This window comes from Salvelinus fontinalis, chromosome 35 (assembly GCF_029448725.1).
Source record: "Salvelinus fontinalis isolate EN_2023a chromosome 35, ASM2944872v1, whole genome shotgun sequence".
NCBI lineage: Eukaryota > Metazoa > Chordata > Actinopteri > Salmoniformes > Salmonidae > Salvelinus > Salvelinus fontinalis.
Genome location: NC_074699.1, coordinates 23510120 through 23529530, shown reverse-complemented (window position 1 = coordinate 23529530; position 19411 = coordinate 23510120). Strand labels below are relative to the sequence as shown.

The 19411-nt window shown below is 46.8% G+C and overlaps 1 protein-coding gene across 1 annotated transcript; it reads left to right on the top strand.

The window, feature by feature from the left end:
• Positions 1 to 500: 500 nt before the first annotated feature.
• On the top strand, positions 501 to 19387 carry LOC129834135 (lysophosphatidylcholine acyltransferase 2-like). The gene is made up of 13 exons (XM_055898877.1): positions 501 to 578; positions 1628 to 1770; positions 4588 to 4805; positions 9045 to 9157; positions 9961 to 10021; positions 11321 to 11414; positions 11703 to 11757; positions 11974 to 12056; positions 12153 to 12278; positions 12537 to 12690; positions 13111 to 13209; positions 17035 to 17176; positions 17631 to 19387. Exons 1-13 carry the CDS (start codon positions 501 to 503, stop codon positions 17801 to 17803), a joined length of 1539 nt encoding a protein of 512 aa, XP_055754852.1. The 3' UTR covers positions 17804 to 19387.
• The last annotated feature ends 24 nt before the right edge of the window (positions 19388 to 19411 follow it).

Below are 19411 nucleotides of genomic sequence, written 5' to 3'. Positions count from 1 at the left end.
TCGTTCATTCGGCTCGTAAGGAACCTGCAGACAGAGCCCAGATAACAGAAATACATAGTCATTTTATACAGCACAGAAAGTAGGTTGAGTCTGGAAGTTCTGGTCCTCTGGTTGGTTCTGATGAGTTGGGCGAGGTCTCCTTCAGGCTAGTATCACTGTCCCATTGGCTCTGAGTAGAGTTCTTTGTCTTCAAAAATGTTCAGACTGAAGAGGAGTTTTTGTGTGTGCGTAGATGTTCCTGTCTTATCTGTGTTTATGAAAGATTTACGTCAGCCCTCAGTCCTTGGTTATGTGTGTGTCTCATTATCTCATGGGAAGCCGTACCAAGCACTCTTGCTCAAGGCCTTCCCTGCCTTATCAGTGTTTATGAATGTTCTGTGTCAGCCATCTGTCTCTGGTGTGTGTGTGTCTCAGTTTCTGCTTGTGAGTATGTGAGAGAACCTTGTTTAAGAAAGAAGTTAGTTATAACAATGTAATAGCAATATGCTTGTGTTATTACAATGGTATTTCTTACACTTCCCGCCGTCCTTAATCCTTTTGTGCAGGAGGTGAAATTGGCCAAGGCTGACATTATCAAAGTGAGTATATGTTGATAATTGGATATGGAGAAGGGCGAGCCGGTCAAGGATCGATTCAGACAAGGTGATAAATTGTATGACAAGCGACAGTTTAATTATGAGTAAAGATATCTGGTACAAGCGTATACGGTCTCGTTCCTTCGGCTCATAGAGAACCTCCAGAAAAAGCCCAGATAACAGAAATGCATAGACATTTTATACAACACAGAAAGTAGGTTGAGTCTGGTAGATCTGGTTTTCTGGTTGGTCCTGATCAGGTTGTTGTCTTCTCGGATTGGTCCTGATGAGCTGGGCGTCATCCTTCTGAGTCTTATAGCAAAAGTTCTTTGTTATCAAATGTTCAGCTAAGCAGGAGATTTTGTGTGTGCGTAGTCAGCCCTCCGTCCTTGAGTATGTGTGTGTGTCTGCACCCTTTTCTTATCAGTGTTTAGGAATGTTCTGTGTCAGCCATCTGTCTTTGGGTGTGTGAGAAACCCTGCTTAGAAAGAAGTTAGTTATAACAATGTAATAGCAATATGCTAGTGTTATTTTAAATGGTATTTCTTACAGTATAACATGTCAAATAAATCGATTAACTCATTAATTTATCGGTCACGGAACTGGGGTTGGTATTCAAACGTTAACAGTTCTATTCCACTACCCACTGCTGAGCGCAGCCGGGTGGTTGTCCTCGAGCTCCTCCGCTGTGTGTGTGTCTGGTGGTGCGTTACTATAGCATACAGTACAGGTACATAGCTAATCTAAGCCGATGAAACCCTGACAATCCTTTTGTAATGCCTTGTTATTGTGTAACACAAACAATGGAGGCATTTGTGTACCCTTCTAGAAATTCCTCCAACCATGTGAATTTCTAGAATGAAAAGTCTAACGTGCGTATTCCTTACATGGTTGCATCGTTGCGCATTATATATGTTGGTTAGGAAATGTGTGTTTTAAAATGACTCTTTAAAGTATTTCTTTCAGTGGCATGAAGTCGGTAACCTAAACACGTTGTAGATTTCTAATATACCTGGTGTGTGTGTGATGTGTTTTTTCCCCTCTCTTTGCAGTGTGTATTCCGGGGAATCTTCCTGGTGCCTATCCGTGCCATCTTCCTGACTCTGGTTCTCGTGGTAACATGGCCTGTTGCTGTCATAATAACATTCTTGCACCCTCTCAAAGGAGCGGTGGCGCCCATGACCGGATGGAGACGGTAAATATACTGCAAAACACCATCCTGTGCCACTACTGACATTCTGCCATTGGTCTGTATGTATAACTATATTTCAACATTGCATCCACTATGAGTACTTTAGTCATTAGTTCCAGAGGATGTACAGAGCATTTGTAACAGTATAACTTTAAACCGTCCCCTCGCGCAAACCAGGGACCCTCTGCACACATCAACAAGTCACCCACGAAGCATCGTTACCCATCGCTCCACAAAAGCCGCGGCACTTGCAGAGCAAGGGGCAACACTACTTCTAGGTTTCAGAGCAAGTGACGTAACTGATTGAAACGCTATTAGTGCGTACCCGCTAACTAGCTAGCCATTTCACATCCGTTACACATTGTTGTTTATGACTTAAGTAGTTAGGCCTATTTGCACATCCACGGTAACAGAGTTTTGAGAAAGGAAAGAAGATGAGCTAGCTGGTGTTTTGGACAATACAGACAATATCTAATGAAGACAGCTTTTCTGATGTAGGCTACATTCCTTAACAGCTTGACAGTTCATTTTTTGTTGAGGGTGAACAAGAATTAAGTTAGTGTGAAATTACGTAGTTGTTACTCCTCCCTCCTTCCTGCGTTTCTCAATGTGTGAAAATCCCATAGCTCTTGATGCATAGGGGCAATTCCACATTAACAGAACTACACAAACAGCACAAATCATCATTCTTTTACCAAATGTTGCATGTGCACTGTGTGTTTTTGTAAAACTTTCTGCAGAAATTGTTCAAAGTAGTCATTGTGCATATAGTTGTGTGGTTTGTTTAACATGAAAATATGTACATTTTTGGGCAACGGACCAAATTCACACAGAAATATGAGTTATAGATCTATCATTCTACATGAAAGCAAGTATAGGAATCGGTAAATCTGTTCTATGTGCACTATTTCTATGCTTCCCATTAAGTTTTGTTTTTGAGTCTTTTACTTTTGGTTTTGTACACCAGTTTCAAACAGCTGAAAAAACAATTATTTTGATTATGGAAACTACATTTCACAGAGGTTTCGATGGTAGAATGATTCTCTACAATATACTAGCTTATTTTGTCACATAAACTGAAATTAGGCTAACTATTAGTTTTAGCAACCAGGAAATGGCGTAGACATTCCTGCATAGTGCAACTTTAACTTTGCAGTCATTGTTTTTGTTTGACCTAGATTTTAAAGTGAAAAACCTGTCTTAGCATCACTCTGTTGCCATGGAATTGCCCCTATACATCAAGAGCTGTGGGATTTTCACACATTGAGAAATGCAGGAAGGAGGAAGGAGTAACAACTACGCAATTTCACACTAATTCTTGTTCATCCTCAACTAAAAACTGTCAAGATGTTAAAAGGAATGTAGCCTACATCAGCCCTTTCTGTGTTTTTATTTGTTTTTATTTAACCTTTATTTAACAAAACAAGTCAGCTAAGAGCAAATTCTTATTCAAAATGACGGCCTACCAAGAGGCAAAAGGCCTCCTGCCGGGACGGGGGGCTGGGATAAAAAATAAAAGTAGGACAAAACACACATCACGAGAAGAGAGACAACACTAGTGTAACGGATGTGAAATGGTTAGCTAGGTAGTGGTGGTGCGCGCTAGCAGCCTTTCAGGGCCGCGGCCTTTGTGGAGCGATGGGTAACGATGCTTCATGGGTGTCAGTTGTTGATGTGTGCAGAGGGTCCCTGGTTCGGGCGAGGGCGAGGGGACAGACGTAAAGTTAAACTGTTACATTGATGCTGTTGACCCGGATCACTGGTTACTGCGGAAAAGGAGGAGGTCGAAAGGGGGGTGAATGTAATCGATGTGAAATGGCTAGCTAGGTAGCGGTGGTGCGCGCTAGCAGCCTTTCAGTCGGTGCCGTCACTTGTTCTGAAACCTTGAAGTAGTGGTTCCCCTTGCTCTGCAAGAGCAGCGGCTTTTGTGGAGCGATGGGTAACGATGCTTCGTGGGTGACTGTTGATGTGTGCAGAGGGTCCCTGGTTCGCGTCGGGGCGAGGGGACGGACTAAAGTTATACTGTTACACTAACATAAAGAGAGACCTAAGACAGCAACACATGACAACGCAGCATGCTAGTAACACAACATGACAACAACACGATAGCGACACAACATGGTAGCAGCACAAACATGGTACAAACATTATTATGTGCATAAAACAGCACAAAGGGCAAGAAGGAGGAGACAACAATACATCACTCAAAGCAGCCACAAGTGTCAGTAAGTGTAAATGATTGAGTCTTTGAATGCAGAGATAGAGATAAAACTGTCCAGTTTGAGTGTAGCTGAAGCAGTCTTCATTAGATCTTGTCTGTATCGAACGAAACACTATCTACCTCTTCTTCATTATTTCCTCAGAATGGAGGGTGTCATAGAGATATGTTACATGAGGCCTGATGCAACACATGATAAATAAACCAAATGTGTTCTTCTGTGACTCAAAAGCAGCCCACTTCCCTCTCTCTTTGATTGTATGTGTTGATATGACGTGACCACAGCTACATGCAGCTGCTGGTTGATTATCGCTCGTGTTCAGGTCTGTTTTATTTGATAGTTGTTAATACTAACTAGCTGATGAACATGGAGCACCAACTTAGCTCATAACAACTTAGTACAGTACTACTGACCATCAAAAGGCTAAGTTGAGGTCCTGACAACACTATGTTGACTTTAATATTGGTCCATTCAGATGTAGGCTATATGTATCCATGTTCAGTGTCTCTAGGTGAATATTCCTGATAGTATACAACTGTTAGTTTAATCTGTATAGTTTCATGCTACATGTCTGTTGATGTTTGACTCTCTGGTTCCCCAGGTTCATGTGTCGGCGTGTGATGGCGTTCCTGGGGAGGTCCTACTACTTCTTCATGGGCTTCAGGGTGGTGGTGAAGGGCCAGCAGGTGAGCAGTGCAGAGGCCCCCATTCTGGCTGTGGCCCCACACTCCACCTTCTTTGATGGCATTGTGTGCATCGTAGCAGGCCTGCCCTCCACTGTGTCCCGCACTGAGAACCTCGCCACTCCTATATTCGGCAGTGAGTGTTGTTTCTGTCCGGGTTTTTTTTAGTAGAGGGATTTTTTTCTCTTTTCGTGTGTGTTTGTGAGTCAACAGTAAGTGTGTGTGTGGGTCTGTCAACGATAAGTGTGTGTGGGTCTGTCAACGATAAGTGTGTGTGGGTCTGTCAACGATAAGTGTGTGTGGGTCTGTCAACGATAAGTGTGTGTGGGTCTGTCAACGATAAGTGTGTGTGGGTCTGTCAACGATAAGTGCTGATATATGCTGATTCTGTTTGCAGATTTAATATCCGTTAGTGTTTATCTGATGTGTGTGTTTCCTCTCTCCAGGGTTGTGCGGTGCCTCTAGCCTGTAGTGGTGTGTGTTAGTGCTGAGCGATTAACTGACATTTTTAAACAACTAATTGACCAACAGCGGTTCAATTATTTAATTTCCTTTCCTTTTTTTCCCTTTATTTTCTGTGAGCTCAATGCGTACATTGCACACATTCTCGTACATTCTCTAGAGATAAATCAGATCCAGCCTGAACTGTGTGATGTTGTAGTTTCCAACAGGCCAATATTATACATAGTTTAGTGCATAAAACGTGGTAATTAACTACAATGACCATAATCTATTGCACATCTGCTTGTCCAGTCTATGTTTCTTTTACGCCTGCAACGGAAGACAGAAGAATGTGAGATCGTGAGGTGATATAGAGAGCAGATGTTGCTTCGTGAGACATCTCTAACTAAAAATACATGATTTTAGTGATTGATAGTTGGTATTCAGCAGTCATAAAGTATGCCTTATGTAACGGTGGTCCTCCTCCTCTTCAACCGAAAAGGAGGAGTAGTGATGGAACCAAGGCGCAGCGGGTTGTGAACACATAATTTATTTAAAGAAAACACGAAAAACACAAACTCGACTATAAACTAACAAAACAACAAACGGTGTAGACAGACCTGGACGACGAACTCACATGAACACGAAGAACGCACGAACAGGGAAAAATGGCCTACACAAAATGATGATGTACAAAACAAACCGAACAGTCCCGTATGGTGCGACAAACACTGACACAGAAGACAACCACCCACAACGAACACTGTGAAACAACCTACCTAAATATGACTCTCAATTAGAGGAACGCCAAACACCTGCCTCTAATTAAGAGCCACACCAGGCAACCCTTAAACCAACATAGAAACAGAAAACATAGAATGCCCACCCAAACTCACGTCCTGACCAACTAACACATACAACAAACTAACAGAAATAGGTCAGGAACGTGACATAACCCCCCCCATAAGGTGCGAACTCCGGGCGCACCAGCACAAAGTCTAGGGGAGGGTCTGGGTGGGCATCTGACCACGGTGGTGGCTCAGGGCGAGGTCCCCACCCCACCATAGTCAATCCCAGCTTACATTTCCCCCTACAAATGACCACCCTCATCTTACATCCACTAAATCTTTTAGGTAACATCGACACCAGGGGCAGCACCGGGATAGAGGGATAGCTCAGGACAGAGGGATAGCTCAGGACAGAGGGATAGCTCAGGATAGCGAGGTAGCTCAGGATAGAGAGGTAGCTCAGGATAGAGGGGCAACTCCGGACTGAAAGGCAGCTCCGGACAGAGAGACAGCTCTGGACTGAGGGGCAGTTCTGAATAAATAGCCGCTCTGGGCTGAGGGACAGCTCATGACTGGCTGACGGCTCTGGACGCTCATGGCTGGCTGATGGCTCTGGACGCTCATGGCTGGCTGACGGCTCTGGACGCTCATGGCTGGCTGACGGCTCTGGACGCTCATGGCTGGCTGACGGCTCTGGACGCTCATGGCTGGCTGACGGCTCTGGGCGCTCATGGCTGGCTGACGGCTCTGGACGCTCATGGCTGGCTGACGGCTCTGGACGCTCATGGCTCACTGACGGCTCTGGCAGATCCTGTCTGGTTGGCGGCTCTGGCAGATCCTGTCTGGTTGGCGGCTCTAGCGGCTCCTGACTGACTAACGGCTCTGACGGCTCGGGACAGACGGGCGGCTCTAATGGCTCGGGACAGACGGATGGCTCAGACGGCGCTGGGGAGACGGATGGCTCAGATGGCGCTGAGGAGACGGATGGCTCAGATGGCGCTGCGGAGACGGATGGCTCAGATGGCGCTGCGGAGACGGATGGCTCAGACTGATCCTGTCTGGCGGAAGGCTTTGGCTGCTCCTGTCTGGCGGAAGGCTCTGTAGGCTCATGGCAGACGGGCAGTTCATGCGGCGCTTGGCAGACGGACAGTTCAGGCGCCGTTGGGCAGACGACAGACTCTGGCCGGCTGAGACGCACTATAGGCCTGGTGCGTGGTGCCGGAACTGGAGGCACCGGACTGGAGACACGCACTTCAAGCCTAGTGCGGGGAGCAGGGACAGGGCACACTGGATTCTCAAAGCGTACTATATGCCTGGTGCGTGGTACCGGCACTGGTGGCACCGGACTGAGTGCACGCACCTCAGGACGAGTACGGGGAGAAGGAACAGTGTGTACAGGGCTCTGGAGACGCACAGGTGGCTTAGTGCGTGGTGCCGGAACTGGAGGCACCGGGCTGGAGACACGCACCATAGAGAGAGTGCGTGGAGGAGGAACAGGGCTCTGGAAACGCACTGGAAGCCTGGTGCGTGGTGTAGGCACTGGTGGTACTGGGTTGAGTGCACGTACATCAGGACGGGGAGGTAGTGCCGGAAATACCGGACCATGCAGGCGTACTGGCACCCTTGAGCACCGAGCCTGCCCAACCTTACCTGGTTGAATGCTCCCCGTCGCCCGACCAGTGCGGGGAGGTGGAATAACCCGCACCGGGCTATGTAGGCGAACCGGGGACACCATGCGTAAGGCTGGTGCCATGTAAGCCGGCCCGAGGAGACGTACTGGTGGCCAGATATGTAGGGCCGGCTTCATGACATTTGGCTCAATGCCCAATCTAGCCCTACCAGTGTGGGGAGGTGGAATAACCCGCACTGGGCTATGCACACGTACAGGGGACACCTTGCGCTCTACTGCGTAACACGGTGTCTGCCCGTACTCCCGCTCTCCACGGTTAGCCTGGTAAGTGGGCGCAGTTCTCCTACCTGCCCTTGGCCCACTACCTCTTAGCCTCCCCCCCCCCCCCCCCAAGAAATTTTTGGGTGGTACTCACGGGCTTTTCGGGCTTCCGTGCTAGAAGAGTCCCCTCATAACTCCGGTTCCCTTCTCCGGTTGCCTCTGCTCTCCTCAGTGCCTCCAGCTGTTCCCATGGGAGGCGATCCCTTCCAGCCAGGATCTCCTCCCATGTGTAGCAACCTTTCCCGTCCAAAACATCCTCCCAAGTCCATTCCTCCTTCTTGCGCTGTCCCTTCCTCCGATTTCCTCGCTGCTTGATTCTGGATTGGTGGGTGGTTCTGTAACGGTGGTCCTCCTCCTCTTCAACCGAAAAGGAGGAGTAGTGATGGAAGTTGGAACCAAGGCGCAGCGGGTTGTGAACACATAATTTATTTAAAGAAAACACGAAAAACACAAACTCGACTATAAACTAACAAAACAACAAACGGTGTAGACAGACCTGGACGATGAACTCACATAAACACGAAGAACGCACGAACAGGGAAAAATAGACTACACAAAATGATGATGTACAAAACAAACCGAACAGTCCCGTATGGTGCGACAAACACTGACACAGGAGACAGCCACCCACAACGAACACTGTGAAACAACCTACCTAAATATGACTCTCAATTAGAGGAACGCCAAACACCTGCCTCTAATTAAGAGCCATACCAGGCAACCCTTAAACCAACATAGAAACAGAAAACATAGAATGCCCACCCAAACTCACGTCCTGACCAACTAACACATACAACAAACTAACAGAAATAGGTCAGGAACGTGACACCTTATTTACTTTGAAGAACTACAAAATAGTGATTTTGTCAGACAGCATAGGTAGCAACTCTATAGAGATGAGATGATGACTTGGAGTAAAATAATAATGTCATCAAATGTAATATACACAATAAGTGAAATATTTTATTAAAGTAATGTGAATAAATGATGGTTAATAAGTGATAAGCAGTAATGTGCAGTCACTACCATCATGGGACTTTTATTAATCGTTTTATTCTGTGTTACAGCATTCAACCCACGTAATGCATAGTGCATTTAATCTTTAAAAAAATAATCGTACTCGAAACACTTAAAAACACTAATTGCTCAGCACTAGTGTGTGAGTTTCTGATGTGTGTTTCCTTTCTCCATCCAGGGTTTGTGCGATGTCTCCAGCCGGTGCTGGTCTCCAGCCAGGACCCAGACTCCCGTAAGAACACCATTATGGAGATAGACAGCAGAGCCAAGTCTGGAGGCCACTGGCCACAGGTCTGTCGCATGCATATACACACACAGTCTTGAATAACTAACCTTGTGGGGACACACAATTCAGTCCCATTTAAAATCCTATTTTCCCTAACCCCTAACCCTAGCTCCTAACCCTCAACCTAATTCTAACACTAATTCTGACCTTAACCCTAAATCCCCCATAAATACCATTTGATCTTGTGGGGACTAACCAACTGGGGTACATTTTAATTTCTTCATTTACTATTCATGTGGGGACTTCTGTTCCCCACAAGTATAGTTAAACACATACACACACACACACACATACACACAGCCATTTGAAATGTTTTATCATAATTTATCATGTCTTGTCTAGCTTGTAGTCTGACAAGGAGCTTGGGAATGAAACAGCATGCCTTTTCAAACCAAGAATTTGCCTTGTAAACTTCCTCTCGCATGACATATCCTTCAAACACAATTTCTGTTGCTTCTTCTTTGTGACAGAAAGTCTGCTTCATTCAGCATAGAATGAAACACTGGACTAGATCCATCTACATTGTCAGTGGGGGTAGCCTAGTGGTTAGAACATTGGGCCAGTAACCGAAAGGTTGCTGGATGAAATCCCAGAGCTGACAAGGTAAAAATATGTCGTTCTGCCACTGAGCAAGGCAGTTAACCCACTGTTCCCTGGGCACCAAAGATGTGGATTTAATTAAGGCAGCCCCCGCACCTCTCTGATTCAGAGGGATTGGCTTAAATGCAGAAGACACATTTCAGTTGTACAGTTGTAACTGACTAGGTATCTCTTTCCTAAAAGAAACATTTAGTTATTTATGTTCCAGATCCTGGTCTTCCCTGAGGGGACTTGTACAAATCGCTCATGTCTCATCACTTTCAAACAAGGTAGGTTGAACTTCACTACCATGTTTGTTTTTAAATAGGAGTAGAAACACCTTTGTGTGGACCCAAGGTATCAACTTATACCAAACAGTGTACTGTTGATAGGGTATGAAAATCATGTGGGACCCTACAATGTCCATGTTGTATTCCCACTTAACAGGCTGGTTGTCATTTGTTTATAGTGGAGACAGACAGCCTTCCAGACAGTCTGCTGGGAGAGACACACAGTACCATCCACACTAGTGGTGTCATTTACTTAATGCAAATTCACTTGTAAACAACTGGCAGAGATATGGCCATCATGCGGTTGCAGAATGGTTTTCATTCAGCTTCCTTCTGGGGTGCTTGTGTAACCGGTGTGAAATGATTAGCTAGTTAGCTGTGCACCCTAGTAGAGTTTCAATCAGTGACTTCACCCGCTCTGAGACCTTGAAGTAGTTGTTTCCTTTGCTCTCCAAGGTCTGTGGCTTTTGTGGAGCGATAGGTAATGATGCTTCGAGGGTGACTGTTGTTGATGTGTGCAGAGGGTTCCTGGTTCAAGCCCAGGTTGGGGCGAGGAGCGGGACGGACGTAATACTGTTACAATTTGTTTTGACACAACACCTCTTCATTTACTCCCAGTATGCTACATGCTATGTGCCTCATTGTGTGGTCAGTCACCTGATGCACACACAATGGGCTTCTCCAGAGTGAAGGGGCCTGAGTGTATCCATTACTTCCTGAAACAGAACAGTAGCCATAGTGTCATGGAATAGATTGCACGGTGTGATAATGAACTTCAGAAGGAAATGACTGACTGATTATCTTCACTCAATACCAAGAACTAGGCTATTAGGATCTGAGTGAATTGTACAGTAGCAATTGCTATGGTTCAATCCTAACGCTGTAAACCTGAGAATGCATCTAATAATCCATGCAAATAACAGCATACAAGACCATCAATTACACTCTATGGCATGTTACAGTTTTTGCATAGACATTTGCATCTAACCAAATTACTTTGTTATACTACAGTGCCAATAGCCAAACCCTCAGACCAAATACTAGTGGCTTCCTTACAGTACTGATTGGTATATTGATCAGGGTTAGATGAATCCAGCTTCTGGTCTTGTTATTGGTTGGACGTGTACTGTGGGTAAATAAGTTGTCATCGGCTGCACTCTGTCCAATTAGTAGGCTGTCTGTGCTCCTGTGTTTGCACATATAGGTCGTGTGTGTGTGTGTGCTCATTAAGTTAGAATAGTAGTCAGTGCTGGTGCTGGAGGTCAGTAGGGTCTCACTCTGTCTCTCTCTCCCCGTCAGGTGCCTTCGTCCCTGGGGTCCCGGTGCAGCCTGTGGTCATGAGATATCCCAACAGACTGGACACTGTGACTTGGACTTGGCAAGGCTTCAGCTCGTAAGTCTGCAGTGCACTCAGTGGATTACAATCATCAGTGTTGCCTCAACGCTTCGACGCTACATTTCCCCTGTTGTTTTCTGTACAGTCCCTCACATTGCAACTATGTTCCTGTAACTTCTCCTCATGGGCCACAGTTAGGCCTCAAACTCTGGGAATAGAGATTTTCACTGTTGAGCGATGAATTGTTTTTCAGTTTAGTGGGCTTACATTTCAATCTTGTTGTATGGGATTACCGTTATGCCCTTTGAATAGAGGTGATGATGATTTGTGGTGATGTTCTTTCAGGAAAACCCTGCTGCTTCTCACTCTGTCTCAGCTCTACACCAATGTAGAGATAGAGGTTAGTATTAACACACTACACAGGAATACTTACTTAGAAGGCCAAGAGATAATGACTTCATAACACATTCATTAGCAGTACCTATGTGTTATGTATGGTTTATAAAGGTGTTATGTATGGCTTATGAATGTATTATAAAGTCCTTATCTTGGTAGCCCTCCAGTTAGCCTGTACTTCCTGATTAGTCCCTGTTTTGACCTTTGCCCTCTCCTCCAGTTTCTTCCTCCAGTTACCCCTACTGAGGAGGAAAAGACAAGACCTGTGCTGTTCGCCAGGACAGTACGAAATGTTATGGCCCAGTAAGTGTGTGTGTGAATAGTATTAAAGCATTTAATAATAGCTTCCTTATGTCTATTCTTACCCATCTCTTCAATGCTATCCCTATGTGTGTACAGGGCCCTGGGTGTGCCAGTGACGGACCACACATATGAGGACTGTAGACTGATGATCTCAGCTGGGGAGCTCACCCTGCCAATGGAGGCTGGTCTAGTGGAGTTCACTAAGATCAGCCAAAAACTTGAGTAAGACTGGCTCCTCTGCCGCTCTAATACTGTGCTGTTGCCACTGTGGCAACACACTATGTCCTGTTATGTACTGTTGTCACCTACTGGCAAACTCCACACTGAAGTAACACTGCCTTACACAATACTGCTTTATTTGTCCAACTGCTACATCGGCAATTGGTAATAGTTGGACACACACACAGACCTACACCCTCTTCCTCCCCTGTGTAAGTCCTTGTGTCCTGCCCTCCTCCTTTCCTCCCCGGTCCGCCTCAGCCTGAAGTGGGACAACGTGAAGAAGGAGCTGGAGGGCTTTGCAGCCGTTGCCTGCTCCTGTAAAGGAGGCCGCATCACCATCCAGGAGTTCGCCAGCTTCCTCAAGCTGCCCATCAGCCCGGCCCTGCAGGAGCTGTTTGCTCTCTTTGACAGGGTGAGAGCCAGTCACATCTAGTTCAGCTCAATCTCTCTTCCAGGCTTTCCTAGGTTGTGTTGGATTGGTGCAAGCTTGGCTGGAGGAAGTCTACACCATATTTCTTGCAACATTCCTTTGAAATCCACAAAGTGAAGTGTACGACTGCACTATTCTTTCAAAGTGTAGAGAATCAGACCACAGCCATTCTGTCTGTTCTCTCCAACCTGTGACTGGATGGGCTAACTAACCGAGGATTTAGTATGCTGTCCCCCACTGCTTTGTTCATAGAGAGGGTAAACAAACTGTCTGAAGAAATAAAGGAACAATTGTTCGTCTTGGAAAAACATAGTGGATTTGTAGAGTATTGTAGTCCACTGAATGCAATGTGTAGTCTGGCTTTGTTAACTGATACTTAGCTGTCACTCTGTCTCTCTCTAGGATGGAGATGGCACCATTGACTTCAGAGAGTATGTCATCGGTGTAACCATCTTATGTCGGCCAGCTAACACCGAAGAGGTCCTCCGCACAGCTTTCCAGGTTCGGCCAATAAAAACCCTGCTTGTTGCGAATGTTACCGTGTCACATTTAGCTGTCCAACACATGACATTGGGGCGTTGGAACATAGCTGACGCAGACTGTGTCTGTGAGGTCTACCCATGGTTTGGAAGCAATAGAGGAGCACTCAGTGGCTATGATGAAGTCAAATATGTGTGGGGGGGTATTGTGTTTTGTAGTTGTGAGGGGAACATGTGTCACGCCCTGGCCTTAGTATTCTTTGTTTTCTTTATTATTTTAGTTAGGTCAGGGTGTGACATGGGTAACTTATGTGGGTTTTGTAGTGTCCAGGGTGGTTGTAAGGTTTAGGGGGTTTATTTAGAGTAGTTGGGTTTATGTTTAGTATAGTTGTCTAGCTGTGTCTATGTTGTGTGTAGTTGTCTAGGAAAGTCTATGGTTGCCTGAATGGGTTCCCAATTAGAGACAGCTGGTTTCTGTTGTCTCTGATTGGGAGCCATATTAAAGGTAGCCATAGGCTTTAGTTTGTTGTGGGGAATTGTCTATGTTGATCGTTTGTAGCCTGTGTATGTGCACTACGTTTATAGCTTCACGGTCGTTTGTTGTTTTGATAGTTTGTAATAGTGTTTCGTTTCATGTTCATCTTCGTAGTAAAATAAAAAGAAGATGGCTTATTTTCCACATGCTGCGTTTTGGTCCGTCTCTCCTCCACACGATCGTGACAGAATTCCCCACCAACATCGGATCAAGCAGCGTGTGCAACAACAACAGGACCCACCTACACTGGACTATTGGAATTGGGAGGAAATTCTGGACCGAGAAATACCAGGAGAATATAACCGCCCCAAAGCTGAGCTGGAGGCAGCGAAGGCAGAGAGGCGGAGATATGAGGAGGCAGCAAGGAGACGTGGCTGGAAGCCTGAAAAGCCCGTGAGTACTACCCAAAAATTTCTTGGGGGGTGGCTAAGAGGTAGTGGGCCAAGGGCAGGTAGGAGACCTGCGCCCACTTCCCAGGCTAACCGTGGAGAGCGGGAGTACGGGCAGACGCCGTGTTACGCAGTAGAGCGCACGGTGTCTCCTGTACGGGTACATAGCCCAGTGCGGGTTATTCCACCTCCCCGCACTGGTAGGGCTAGATTGGGCATTGAGCCAAATGTCATGAAGCCGGCCCTACATATCTGGCCACCAGTACGTCTCCTTGGGCCGGCTTACATGGCACCAGCCTTACGCATGTTGTCCCCGGTTCGCCTACATAGACCGGTGCGGGTTATTCCACCTCCCCGCACTGGTCGGGCGATGGGGAGCATTCAACCAGGTAAGGTTGGGCAGGCTCGGTGCTCAAGGGAGCCAGTACGCCTGCACGGTCCGGTATTTCCGGCGCCACCTCCCCGCCAGCCTAGTACCACCAGTGCCTACACCACGCACCAGGCTTCCAGTGCGTTTTCAGAGCCCTGTTCCTCCTCCACGCACTCTCCCTATGGTGTGTGTCTCCAGCCCAGTGCCTCCAGTTCCGGCACCACGCACTAAGCCACCTGTGCGTCTCCTGAGTCCTGTACACACTGTTATTTCTCCCCGCACTCGTCCTGAGGTACGTGCCCTCAGTCCGGTACCACGCACCAGGCATATAGTGCGCTTTGAGAACTCAGTGTGCCCTGTTGTTGTTCCCCGCACTAGCCTGAAGGTGCGTGTCCTTAGCCCGGTACCTCCAGTTCCGGCACCACGCACCAGGCCTACAGTGCGTCTCAGCCGGCCAGAGTCTGCCGTCTGCCCAACGGTGACTGAACTGCCCGTCTGTATTGAGCCTTCAAAGCCGCCCGTCTGCCATGAGCCTGCAAAGCCGCCCGTCTGCCATGAGCCTACAGAGCCTTCCGCCAGACAGGAGCCGCTAGAGCCTTCCGCAAGACAGGAGCCGCTAGAGCCTTCCGCCAGACAGGAGCCGCTAGAGCCTTCCGCCAGACAGGAGCCGCTAAAGCCTTCCGCCAGACAGGATCAGTCTGAGCCATCCGTCTCCCCAGCGCCGTCTGAGCCATCCGTCTCCCCAGCGCCGTCTGAGCCATCCGTCTCCCCAGCGCCGTCTGAGCCATCCGTCTCCCCAGCGCCGTCTGAGCCATCCGTCTCCCCAGCGCCGTCTGAGCCATCCGTCTCCCCAGCGCCGTCTGAGCCATCCGTCTCCCCAGCGCCGTCTGAGCCATCCGTCTCCCCAGCGCCGTCTGAGCCATCCGTCTCCCCAGCGCCGTATGAGCCATCCGTCTCCCCAGCGCCGTATGAGCCATCCGTCTCCCCAGCGCCGTCTGAGCCATCCGTCTCCCCAGCGCCGTCTGAGCCATCCGTCTCCCCAGCGCCGTCTGAGCCATCCGTCTGTCCCGAGCCAGTAGAGCCGCCCGTCTGTCCGGAGCCGTCAGAGCCGTTAGTCAGTCAGGAGCCGCTAGAGCCATTCGTCAGTCAGGATCCGCCAGAGCCGCCAACCAGTCAGGATCTGCCAGAGCCGCCAACCAGTCAGGATCTGCCAGAGCCGCCAACCAGTCAGGATCTGCCAGAGCCGCCAACCAGACAGGATCTGCCAGAGCCGCCAACCAGACAGGATCTGCCAGAGCCGCCAACCAGACAGGATCTGCCAGAGCCGCCAACCAGACAGGATCTGCCAGAGCCGCCAACCAGACAGGATCTGCCAGAGCCGCCAACCAGACAGGATCTGCCAGAGCCGCCAACCAGACAGGATCTGCCAGAGCCGTCAGTGAGCCATGAGTGTCCAGACAGCCAGCCATGAGCGTCCAGAGCCGTCAGCCAGCCATGAGCGTCCAGAGCCGTCAGCCAGCCATGAGCGTCCAGAGCCGTCAGCCAGTCATGAGCTGTCCCTCAGCCCAGAGCGGCTATTTATCCAGAACTGCCCCTCAGTCCAGAGCTGTCTCTCTGTCCGGAGCTGCCTTTCAGTCCGGAGTTGCCCCTCTATCCTGAGCTACCTCTCTATCCTGAGCTACCTCTCTATCCTGAGCTACCTCTCTATCCTGAGCTATCCCTCTGTCCTGAGCTATTCCTCTATCCCGGTGCTGCCCCTTGTGTCGATGTTACCCAAAAGATTAAGTGGGGGTAATATGAGGGTGGTCATTTGTAGGGGGAGATATAAGCTGGGATTGACTATGGTGGGGTGGGGACCTCGCCCTGAGCCTGAGCCACCACCGTGGTCAGATGCCCACCCAGACCCTCCCCTAGACTTTGTGCTGGTGCGCCCGGAGTTCGCACCTTAAGGGGGGGGGCTATGTCACGCCCTGGCCTTAGTATTCTTTGTTTTCTTTATTATTTTAGTTAGGTCGGGTGTGACATGGGTAATTTATGTGGGTTTTGTAGTGTCCAGGGTGGTTGTAAGGTTTAGGGGGTTTATTTAGAGTAGTTGGGTTTATGTTTAGTATAGTTGTCTAGCTGTGTCTATGTTGTGTGTAGTTGTCTAGGAAAGTCTATGGTTGCCTGAATGGGTTCCCAATTAGAGACAGCTGGTTTCTGTTGTCTCTGATTGGGAGCCATATTTAAGGTAGCCATAGGCTTTAGTTTGTTGTGGGGAATTGTCTATGTTGAACGTTTGTAGCCTGTGTGTGTGCACTACGTTTATAGCTTCACGGTCGTTTGTTGTTTTGATAGTTTGTAATAGTGTTTCGTTTCATGTTCATCTTCGTAGTAAAATAAAAAGAAGATGGCTTATTTTCCACATGCTGCGTTTTGGTCCGTCTCTCCTCCACACGATCGTGACAACATGAAGTAAGTTTGAAAGCCACACGGTCATAAGAGCAGAGTCTCGATTTCAATAAGCAAGCCTATGTGTTGTCATTACTTAACTAATGGTCTCCCTCCTCTCAGCTGTTTGACACTGACGAGGACCAAAGAATCACGCATGAAGAGTTTTCCTCCATGCTTCGCTCTGCTCTAGGCGTGTGTGACCTCAACGTCTCCAAACTCTTTAAGGAGATAGATACAGACAGCTCTGAATTCATCACTTTCTGTAAGTAGACCCTTGTGAAGGTCAAAGGTTATCTGATGTGGAGGACTCCAGCATGAACTAAAGGCAGCTGACTGCTTGCCATGACGGAACACCATAGAAAAGGCCGGGTTGAGCCTTGGATCTCCATTCTAGAAATATAGAAAGAGAAATAATATATGGATTTGAAAGTGGGATATTAATATTTGTATAGTTTTTTATCCTTCGATTTTAATTCCCATAGGAAATTAACATTACTTTCACCAAAAGTAGCCCATTTTAAACAACAACTTTGTGGAATTTAATTTTAATTTTTATGATGTAACAGAATTGCTTCTTTAGTCACTGACAATTTGAATATAGTTCTGATTTGATCCTCTCTGAAACTGAATTCCAGGTATTGTGAGCATTGATAATATACCAGATATACTACTGTAAGTTCTGATTGGATCCTCTGTCTCTCCATTTCCCTCTCCAGCCGAGTTCCAGGCGTTTGCCCTGAACCACCCAGAGTATGCCAAGCTGTTTACCACCTACCTGGAGCTCCAGCGGTACCAGGCCCTCCAGGGGGTGGAGTCAGAACTCTCCTCCACCAATCACGTCTCTGAGGACAACCAGGAAGAGAGCATCTCTGACAAGAAGGACGACTAAGTCTGAGGCAGAGACTGTCGTTGTGTTCGAGAGCATTACCATACATTTTGCTCAGTAGCTGATCACTGGCTGATCTACTGTTAATAATACAGTTATTTAAGATCCAAGGTGATTTGTTGATCAGTAAGTCTGCAGTTGATGACTGCAATGTTGTCGATCTAGATCATGTACAGAGACGGAACTCTTTTTGAGCTCTCAGTTGAATACACAGACAGACAAACTACTGATGAACCACAACAGGGTCTTTTCTATTGCACTGATTTTAGAGAACTGGAACCTCGTTTTGACAGCATAGCAAAGTATTGTGTTGACCACATAGGAAATAGGATGATGTATGTTTAAATTAATGTTGCTTTTTTGCAAAAATAAATATATTTTGTGCCTTAAAAAGATTTGTAAGCAAGGTTTGTAAGAGCTATTGTTTGTGTTTCTGTACAGATGGGGTGGAATCATAGACCTCCAAGTATATTTTTTCAGATCCTTGTTGATGGCAGTAATGTGGTCATAGGAAGGTTGAACAATATACGGATATCCACTTAATCCTAATGATTTTAGGAAGTTGCTCATAGCAATGTTGAACTTTTTGCCAATGTTTTTTGTAGATACCCCTGCTGATTTTTATTTAAGGCATCCCATTGTTTCGTCATAGTTTTGCCTCTTCAGATGAAAACTACCTTGTGCCAGCCCATAATGTATGTAAATGACCTGGATAGCCTTCTGAGATGACTGTATCCTGTACTCTTTAATGTGTCTACCTGTTCACCTCTGTTTTCTACAGGTTCCTTGAAGATAACTGGAAAGGCTGCCAAACGTTGCTTTTGTATGAGTTGAAAGTCTTTAATGTATGACTGGATTGCAGAAAACATCATTAAAACCCGCTTTTTCTAATGATATCAACCTAATCTGGCAACCCAGCAAAGGAGCAATAATACAAGCTATAAGGATACATGCTGTGCTTGACAGTTTTTCCACTGCTCAGGGACACACTGTAAGTAGTGCTTTTGCTTTGCATCTGTTTTCTATTTGCATTTCCATTGAAGAGTGATGTTGCTGAGGCAGCAGTGGAACCTTATGGCTTTAGCCAAACTAAAGCCCGAGCATCTACTGGAAAATAAGGCAATTTGTGAGCAAAAAGGCAAGCGTGCCTAGTAATACATACCCCCTGGAATACACTGTTGTATGGTTTCAAGTTAACTAGTGTGCATTGTTATTTATTTACCCCCTGGAATACACTGTTGTATGGTTTCAAGTTAACTAGTGTGCATTGTTATTTATTTACCCCCTGGAATACACTGTTGTATGGTTTCAAGTTAACTAGTGTGCATTGTTATTTATTTACCCCCTGGAATACACTGTTGTATGGTTTCAAGTTAACTAGTGTGCATTGTTATTTATTTACCCCCTGGAATACACTGTTGTATGGTTTCAAGTTAACTAGTGTGCATTGTTATTTATTTACCCCCTGGAATACACTGTTGTATGGTTTCAAGTTAACTAGTGTGCATTGTTATTTATTTAGCAGAGCGCGTTGTTGCAATTATGTTAATTTTTGTGAACACAGCAAACTTTCTTTTTTTGCAATAAAATCCACTACAATTTTAACTCTTC

Excerpts from the sequence above, each read along its gene's own strand:
- LOC129834135 (XM_055898877.1), top strand. The coding sequence starts at position 501 with ATGGTATTTCTTACACTTCCCGCCGTCCTTAATCCTTTTGTGCAGGAG. Across the intron at positions 579-1,627 it reads CCAAGGCTGACATTATCAAA|TGTGTATTCCGGGGAATCTT; the intron begins GTGAGTATATGT and ends CTCTCTTTGCAG. Across the intron at positions 17,177-17,630 it reads CTCTGAATTCATCACTTTCT|CCGAGTTCCAGGCGTTTGCC; the intron begins GTAAGTAGACCC and ends TTCCCTCTCCAG.